The sequence below is a fragment of the Pristiophorus japonicus genome, chromosome 18 (genome assembly GCF_044704955.1).
Source record: "Pristiophorus japonicus isolate sPriJap1 chromosome 18, sPriJap1.hap1, whole genome shotgun sequence".
NCBI lineage: Eukaryota > Metazoa > Chordata > Chondrichthyes > Pristiophoridae > Pristiophorus > Pristiophorus japonicus.
Window position 1 is genome coordinate 103280172 of NC_091994.1, and position 9681 is coordinate 103289852.

Consider the following 9681-nt stretch of genomic DNA (forward strand, 5'->3'; position numbering starts at 1 on the left):
AAATAGTAAACAGGTAAAAGCTTCGGAAGAGCATTACTGTCAAGGTCCATTGTTGTGTTGGGTATATTCTGGCTATTACCACCCAAATGACCATTCTTCATACGTGAGGCTTGATAGTGTATCAGTTGCTAATGGTTGGGAACATCATAAATTGGTCTGAACCTATCCTCATCCAATATCCACACATACACTCTTTCCAATAGGGTCACTAAATACAAGTTAGAAGTGGAACTGAGCCCATTTTGCTCCTCTCCCTAGCACAGGCAACTTGTAGTGCCACTGCTGCCACCCAGTGTTTTTCTTTAATAATTGGCTTGGTTTCTACAATGTTCTGTCATTGTTATTGATAACAAAGTGCCCTGTTGCTTTTGTGAACAGCTGCCTCCAAAGCATTAATGATACGTAAGATCCTGGGCCCGTGACCAGAAATTTTGGGGGTCAGCGAAGGCGGAGAGTGAAGACATCGCCTGCCTTCTCGAGGAGTTTGTGGTGGAAGCCAGTTTCGCCCAGATTCCGTCCCATTCAACTTCCACCCTAGATTATAGTCGGAGGTGGAGAAGGGAGGCAGGGAGCGAGTGAGACTTCTGCCCGTCCCTCCCATATGTCAAATCAACATGTCTGGGACAGTTTTCGGGCTACCGTGGAAACCGTGCTCATTACCTCCTTGTAAAGGCCTCAACGGAGCTTTCAACTGGCGTAAATTCCATTGAGGCCCTTGGAAATGTTCCAGAATGTTCTACTGATCCCAGAGAGGATTGTTTATCTTTATTTAAATGCTTTAAGGCCTCCTCGGGAGCTGAAGAGCAATTTATTTACTATTTGCTTGAGTCCAGGAAGGGCCACAGGGGTGTCTTAGTGAAGCTGGTGTGGAATGGTATGCCTCTGGTGCAGGCTGCCCATCCTGACTATGTTAATGATCCCGACCCCATAATTTGAGACAGGGTCTGTCTCCGGCGCTGTGGGTGGAGGGCAGTTCCACTCTGTCACATGTTCACCAGCAGACCTGAGCTCCCAGAATTTTGGCACCCTGGAGTTTTTCCTCGATTATTTTGATCGCGGGGGAGTGAATCAAAGAGCGATTCCACGGAGTTTTCCCTTCTTTGACCTTTTACCCCTGGTTATTCACCTCCCTCCGGAGATTAAGAAAATGTGAGAGAATCCTGACAGTGCAGCTTGTAACAAAAGAAAGTCTTGCATTCATATAGCACCTTTCACAACCTCAGGACGTCCCAAAGCGCTTTAAAATAAGTATTTTTAAAGTCATTGTTGTAATGTAGGAAACAAGGTTCCCCAAACAACAATGAGATAATGACCAGATAATCTGTTCCAGTCTTGCTGGTTGAGGAATGAACATTGGCCAGGACACCAATTAGAATGCTACTGCTTGTCTTCAGAATAGTGCTGTGGGCCATTTTACATCTACCTGAGAGGGCAGCCATGCTTTTTTCAGAGAGGGTTCCCTGGAGTGGGACTTGAACCTAAACCTTCAGGCTCAGATGCAAGAGTGCTAGCCACTGAGCCACAGGTGACCTCTTGGTCTGTGACAAGAATCAGACTTTGTGGGTGGAGTTGCCTTTCTTGTGTTTGTATTTGAATCCAATAAGCTATTTACCAGTTAAAATAAGTGTTTTTTAATCAAAGGATCAAGGGCAAAAAGTTTAAAGTGTGTGCATGGTCAGTAGAACCTGATTGCATGCAAATTATTCCCAGCGGCTGTGACTTTTAGTCTCCTGGCCCATAGATTGAACTCCCATGGTCAATGGCTCAAATACACATTTTGATGGAGGCCTGGGGCCAGATTAATGGCATTGGTGGCTGCAGGAAATGCAAGGTTAGGTAGATTAGGCGGACTAGGAAAAAAATTACAGTGCAACCAGCCATAATTGTGCATTCAATGTGGATTCACTAGTTGAAAGACAATCACAGCAGACCGCTCCACTTTAACCTATGAATAATCTACCTATTGCAAGTGTTAAATCAAGGGGGAAGGATCAACTCTGGTCCGGCAATAAATATATATTTTATTAAAACATACAAATAAGTTCCCAGGGGTCTAGTGAGTAAATGCACTGCGCAGTGTGGAGCTAATCATACAGGCCTGAAGGTCCCAGGTTTGATTCCAGATCTGCGTTGAGTTACCTGATCAAACCTGGATCAAGAATGGAGGCACTGCAATTGACCTCAGTGTCCCTTGAGCTAGGAAGAGGAAGGACCAGCCAAGATTTCCATTCAAGATTGCTATCCAGTGACCCCTTGCTAAAAAGCGTGGCTGTCAAGTGTGGATAAAAGATTTGGTGTGACTGCGATTTCCTCCACAGTCAAATAGGCTTTTAGCACTCACAAACTAAGCTTACAAATGGGAAAGAACCAGTTGTAAAAGCTACCAGAGGGCCGCTGGCCATATTTGGAAGTGTACCCTAGCAACAGTGAGTACCTTCAGGGAAGGAGATAATTGTGGGGAAAAAACTTTTTTCAAAAAGCAGTAAAGAATATTGTTTATAAATTTAGGAAGAGAAATAGTTGCAACAATGATGTTGCATAAATATGTTTTCATTCATCTCCATTGGTAACAATATGTGAAAATTTCCCTGGCCGTATATATAGGTGCAGTGGTAACCTATACCATTATGTAGAATAACCTGAAGTACAATGGGATTTGCTGACTATCATTTGTCCCGTTAACCTTATTAGCATCAAATCCTATTGCCTGTTGCTTGTGGTTTACCACATCTGTCAACATGGTTAGCCAAGGTCAGCACGATTAGAAATTCGGTCACTGCATTTAATGAACCTGCATTTAATAACTGCTGTTTATGACTTGGAACTAGTTACAATATTGTGTGCAGTGAGCTCTAGCAGTGAACAGGAAAATCAATTTTAATCTACTTAGTAAAGTGAATGATATCAGGTATCAGACCTGAATCCCATTTGTTGACGAGAATCTGTCTGGTTCCTTCTTGAAAACCCATTGTTTCTTGTTTCACGATCTGTGCCAGAAATCTGTTCCATCTACTTCCCACCCTTGTAGTAAAATAATCCTCCTGCGTTTCTTATTTTCTTTTGTTGTCCTTAATTTGTCAGCATGACCCCTTGCACTTAAATTCTGTTCAGGGCAGAAAAGCTTTATTGAATCCAGTTTATCCAAATCTCTCATAATTTTAAACACATCTATCATAACCATCTCAGTCGTCGCTTTTCAAGACGGAAAAGACGCAAGGCAGTCAATCTTTCTTCGTATATCATTCCCTTAAGTTCTGGGATATAAAAAGAAAGGGACCATCTCCAGCAAAGACTGGTCATGGGAGGACCATGGAAAGGGAAGGAGACCTTTTTATGGAGAGATCAACAGCTTGAACAGGCTGTTGTCTCGGTAGAACTGTTTATGGAAAGTGAAGATCATTTGAAGCAAGACTATCTTAGCAGAGGAAATGTGGAAAGAGCGGACCACATGAAGCAACACTTCCAGCTGAAAAGAATATGGAACGAAGAGGATCAAAGTATCTTTTGTCTTATCGAGAACTTCTGGGGCAAAAAGACTGTCCAAACAGCTCCGGTTCAAATCCTACCTGATCCTGTTTTTTGGGGGTATTTGAGACTTCAGAACGAGAAAATAGCAAGGAAGCAGTTCCTGAATAACTTGCTTTTATGACCAGGCAACGCTGGCCGCAGAAAACGTTTGTCAATGATTTCCATTTAGCTGGACGTCCCGCAGATGTAAATCGTGAAAAGAAAAGGGGCGTAGACCACATCTCAATCTATTTGGAGAAACAAATTGGTCATTCCTAATAATCCCCAACAATTTCTTTTTTCAATAGGTCATCCGACACATATCTACAAGGAGCAGTCATAGCTTCTTTAAAGCGTGAGTTCGTGTACTCCATTGCCTTGACAGGACACCTGGTGGCATAGTATGGAGTCTCTGGGACAACTGTGAATGATTACACTTCCCCTAGGAGTAATGCATGGACTTCTTGATCTTTACCATGAATTAGCCATAAAGGTCCTAGAATTGTAGTCTATCTCTGATCTCCACTTTGTCAGTACAAAGATGTAGATGTACTAGGACAATATATTCATCCTTTTGTCTCTACTGCTCCACCTCATGATGACCTACCTATTGTTTATATTGTACAATGAACAAAAAGTAAGAAAGACACCACAAATTAGCGAAATAATGGTATTCATTTAGAAATCAAAGTTGTCACTATATTCTTTGCAATCTTCAAAGTCCAATGGACTTTGGCAGAAAAAAAATCAAAGCGCAAGTTACTATTTAAATGGAGAAAGATTGCAAAGTGCTGCAGTACAGCGGGACCTGGGGGTGCTTATGCATGAAACACAAAAGGATAGTATGCAGGTACAGCAAGTGATCAGGAAGACCATGGGAATCTTGGCCTTTATTGCAAAGGGGATGGAGTATAAAAGCAGGGAAGTCTTGCTACAGCTATATAAGGTACTGGTGAGACCACACACCTGGAATACTGCGTGCAGTTTTGGTTTCCATATTTATGAAAGGATATACTTGCTTTGGAGGCAGTTCAGAGAAGGTTCACAAGGTTGATTCTAGGGATGAGGGGGTTGACTTATGAGGAAAGGTTGAGTAGGTTGGGCCTCTACTCATTGGAATTCAGAAGAATGAGAGATAATCTTATCGAAACGTATAAGATTATGAGGGGGCTTGACAAGGTGGATGCAGAGAGGATGTTTCCACTGATGGGGGAGACTAGAACTAGAGAGCATGATCTTAGAATAAGGGGCCGCCCATTTAAAACAGAGATGAGGAGAAATTTCTTCTCTGAGGGTTGTAAATCTGTGGAATTTGCTGCCTCAGAGAGCTGTAGAAGTTGGGACATTGAATAAATTTAAGACAGAAATAGATAGTTTCTTAAACGATAAGGGGATAAGGGGTTATGGGGAGCGGGCGGGGAAGTGGACCTGAGTCCACGATCAGATCAGACATGCTTATTGAATGGCGGAGCAGGCTCGAGGGGCTGTACGGCCTACTCCTGCTCCTGTTTCTAATGTTCTTATATCGGGGGCACTAAAACAACAAGTTTGCTGGTAGGTAGGTCTGGAGCCCAAACTGCAAGATGTTGAGGGATTAATATTGGCCAGGACACCGGGGAGAACTCCCCTGCGCTTCTTTAAATGGTGCCATGGAATCTATTACGTCCACCTGAGAGGCCAGACGGGACCTAGGCTTAACACCTCATCTGAAAAGATGGCACCTCCGACAGTGCAGTACTCCCTCATTACTGCACTGGTGTCACCCTAGATTTTATTTTCAAGCCTCTGTAGTGAGACTTTAAACTCACAACCTTCTGACCCAGAGGTGAGAATGCTGCCACTGAGCCAAGGCTGACATCCAAGTAATGATGACTGATCCAGCACCACCATTTTAAGCAACCTTCAATGGAACATCAGTTTTCTACAGGAGCCCAAATTTGACCTTTGGGCTTTCTGATCTTCATAAGCAAACTTGTGGAACATGAGAATATATTTTATGTAATCAAGATGTCCCATAAATGGGAAAACTATAGTGTGGGTTAGATGTTTTATACAGTTTAACCCAAAATGTATCTTTTCAGAAAAGTCGGAGAATTTTCATTTGACTGATAATTATGATTCTATTTATACAGTTGCATTAAGAAAATGTCTTGCTGAAGTTGTAAGAAGCTATTTATTATTCCTGATATCTTGTAGCGAACTGGCTGTCACTTTCCTTGACGTAACAATGGTGTGTAACTTTCATTTTGAAATAAAGCATGGCCTATCTGGTGGCCTTTGCCAAGCAGCCCCAAGGTAGTCACTTGTGTCTTTTTTTTACATCGTTGCAATTCCCAGGGGAATAATTAATTATTGAAACCCCAGCTTATCTTACTGGAATCTGTCAATGAATCTATCGAAATGCAGGTTGGGGCACTCCAGCCCTGACCACTGCAACATGAGGTTGAGTCACTCAGTGGTCACAGGATAATGCCAAATCACCAAGGTCTCATCTTTCAGAACAATCTCATTAACTGTAGTGCTCTCTATTATTTAGGTCATTCAAAACACTGTAATGGCTTTAGCTTTCAAATATACCACACTCTTGGAATGAAGACACAATTTGGCTAAGTTGCATTATGTAGCTCTTAATATATTTACCGATTTAAGGTGAATTCAGTTTGGAGACATAGCTCTGTACAGGCCTATGTAGTCTCCAGTGTCTTCCCTCGTATAGTTTATTAGATTATGCTTACAGTAAAAATCTATTCACAAAAAAATATTGCTATCGCCTGGACATGGAAATCTATTCACAAAAAAATATCGCTTTCGCCTGTGGGACGAGCAGTAGGTAGAAAAGGAGTATTGCATGCAGGCATCTTTGTCTCAGAGAACGTGCTCGGATTTATTGTGCACAATGCTAAGCAAATCGTAACTTTCTGGTGTAAAAACAAATGTTTGCGAGCTTTTTAAGAGCTGTACCTATTTTCAGTGCGGTGTGTGCTTCCGGGTTACACACTAACGGTGAAACCAGAACATGATTACTTAAATGCAGCTTTGCTAGCCAATGTCCAAAGGCAGAGATATTTCTAAAGTTGGAAAACAGTTTACGGGACAGTTTAGGTGGCAGCTGTGGCTCAGTGGGCAGCACCCTCACCTCTGAGTCAGAAGGTTGTGGGTTCAAGTCCCACTCCAGAAACTTGAACACAAAATCTAGGCTGACACTCCAGTGTACTAGTGAGGGAGCTCTGCATTGTCAGAGGTGCTGTCTTGCAGATAAAATGATAACCAGGGGCCCTGTCTACTGTTTCAGGTGGCTGTAAAAGATACCACGGCACTATTTCGAAGAAGAGCAGGGAAGTTATTCCCGGCGTCCTGGCCAATATTTATCCCTCAATCAACAACACTAAAACAGATTATCTGGTCATTATCACATTGCTGTTCGTGGGAGTTTGTTGCGTGCAAATTAGTTGCCGCATTTCCTACATTACAACAGTGACTACACTTCAAAAGTACTTAATTGGCTGTAAAGCGCTTTGGCACGTCCTAAGGTCGTGAAAGGCGCTATAGAAATGCAAGTTCTTTCTTTATTTCCTCGGGTGGCTGTTTCCTGACATTGGAAACTTCTGAGTTGATGGACCACTTGGAAAGCTTTTTAATCTTTCATTTTAGCGTTTAAAAAGTTTGCTGCACTATTTACAGTTTGTTGTCAGTCTGTGTGAAGCTGAACTGTCTTGAAGTAAACCTACACCAGAGGCTGAAACTCATACTCACTCCAGTTATACTGTACATATCGCATCACTGTGAAGCTGAAATTGCTTTGCAGCAATGTAAGATGTGCAGCAAAACTGCTCAGTTAATTACAATAGGACTCAACAGAGAAGAAAGAAAGAACCTCCATTTCTATACCACCTTTCATAACCTTAGGCCATCCCAAAGCACTTTACCGCCAATGAAGTACTTTTGAAATGTCGTCGCTGTTGTAATGTAGGGAAACGCGGCAGCCGATTTGTGCACAGCAAGGTCCCACAAGCAACAATGAAATAAATAATAAAACATAAAGCTCACTCATTTACAGAGTTGTTCAACCCCCAAAGTATCAGTTAAGCATCCAGAGTACATTTGAATAAAATGGAATTTGATTTATTCAGTCATTGTCAATCAAAAATAAGAGAATGTTAACCTGTCTCAATCTTTCTGTGCAGGAAGTCCAGGAAGCCGCTCGTTTAGCTAGTCTGCCTGCATGGAGGAGAGATATAGTGAAAAAGAAAATGGATGAAGAAAGGTACATGGTGCTGAGATATCAAAAGAGATGCGTTGGTCTAAACTTTTAATATGACTAAAGCACTTTGTAATAATCTAATTTTATGTTTTATTTTCTTTCTCTTCCCCACCAGAGAGCAAAAAAGGTTAGTGTTCTTTTACTAATTGTCTGTACTAGCGTTAAAACAAAAATCTTTATTGTTGAAAAGGTGAACTCTTATCTTTGGGATTCATTTGTATTGATTGTATTGCCCGCCCACGTTAACCACAATACATCAACAGGTAAGATCGCAAACTTCAGTGTGTTTACGGAGGGTGAAGAGCCCAGATAAGTTGTGTTGGTTTTGTCACAATTAATGCATTGGGACATTGCACAATGGTTCGCTTTAGTGTGATTTACACCATTGTATTATGGATTTATAAAGTAACACAAGATTTACCAACAGTCTCTTTCAAAACAGGTCCCTATAATTCAAGGTGGTTGAGCAAGTGAATTACTCCATATTCTTAACCAATAAGGGATTAAGGGGCTATGGGGAGTAGGCAGGGAAGTGGATCTGAATCCATAATCGGATCAGCCATGATCGTATTAAATGGCGGAGCAGGCCCGAGGAGCCGTATGGCCTACTCCTGCTCCTATTTCTTATGTTCCTATTTACACAAAAACCATAATTTTCCAATATGACAGCACAAAGATTATGGCAAAGACTAGAGAGGGAAAAGATCAGCCAGGGTTAATGTTGCCGATAACTAGTCATTGGGAAATGTATATATAAACACTTTGAGTAACGAGAGGATTGGGCTGGGCTGGGCGTCGCAATGTTCCCATAGGAAGATAGGAATTACTGGCCGAAAATAGACCAGGGTCCATCTAGATCGCCTTCTCCCATCCTGGTAGTCGCATGATACAACCACAATGGAGTTGTTGGCTAATCACAGCAATCAGTCACTATCAATTAGTCTACAACAGGCCCAGACATGATGTGAAGAAAACCCCCAACGGTGGAGAACTTTTGGAGCCATAGGTCCAGAGTCACCGTAGCCTCTCGAGTCCAAAGCAAAGTAGCCTCGGTGCTACTAGTTGGTGAAGCTTGCACGTGAAAAATGGTGACCTGAATGAGGTACCAGAGGACTACTGACACCTGTGGAATCTTAAATCGGTATGAGGCTAGGCTTTCAGGAGAGGAGGGGATAACATTGGTGGGGTTGGGGGATGGGGTGGGGGAATTAATTGGCTCCACAAGAATGTTGGTTAAAAGGAATTAATGAAAGCAGTTCAGACCCATTTCATGCATCTGTCTCAGAACCGCTCTTTGTATCATTGTTGGTAACACGGTTTTATCTCTGAATTAGGAAAGAGGAAGAGAAGTCGAAGAACGACGAAGAAGAGAGAATAAAGGAGCAGTCGGAGAAGCTGCGGACTCTTGGTTATGATGAAACGAAACTGGCCCCTTGGCAAAGGCAACTCATCCTAAAGAAAGGAGATGTAGCAAAGCAAGAATAAGACTCTCCCTTCGAGCATCCTTCCATTTCTGCTGTAGCGTAGACCGTGCTGTTCAGTAGGTGGCAGCCCCCCAAAGGATGAATTCCCCGCTAAATATGCTGGGGCCAGCGCTGCAGAGCCCGTTAATAGTTAATAGCTCTTTCTTCAGGTCTTATCTCCCATGTAATTCACAAGCCAACATTCCTAGATTGAGGGAGACCCTTTCATGCTTCTGTCTGCACTTGCACCTCTCTCACACTTGTCCTCTTATTCCCCCCAACTTATTCCCCAGCGCTCCCTAGACAATTGCTTGGGCACAATGATTTGTGTGGGAAGAATGATCCAGAGCTCTCTACTATCATGGTGATTATGGTCTGTAGATTTGCAACCCCCTCCCAAAAGAAACGATTGATATAATGTGTTCCAGGTATAATATCAATCCGCTTTCC

At 42.4% G+C, this 9681-nt stretch overlaps 1 protein-coding gene across 1 annotated transcript in view; it reads left to right on the forward strand.

Moving 5' to 3' along the window:
* Positions 1–9253, forward strand: part of espn (espin) — a 196131-nt gene extending 186878 nt beyond the window's left edge. Inside the window, exons 12-14 of the mRNA XM_070861017.1 lie at positions 7692–7771; positions 7884–7895; positions 9103–9253. Coding sequence (XP_070717118.1) covers positions 7692–7771; positions 7884–7895; positions 9103–9253 — 243 coding nt within the window. The remainder of the gene's footprint in view (positions 1–7691; positions 7772–7883; positions 7896–9102) is intronic.
* The last annotated feature ends 428 nt before the right edge of the window (positions 9254–9681 follow it).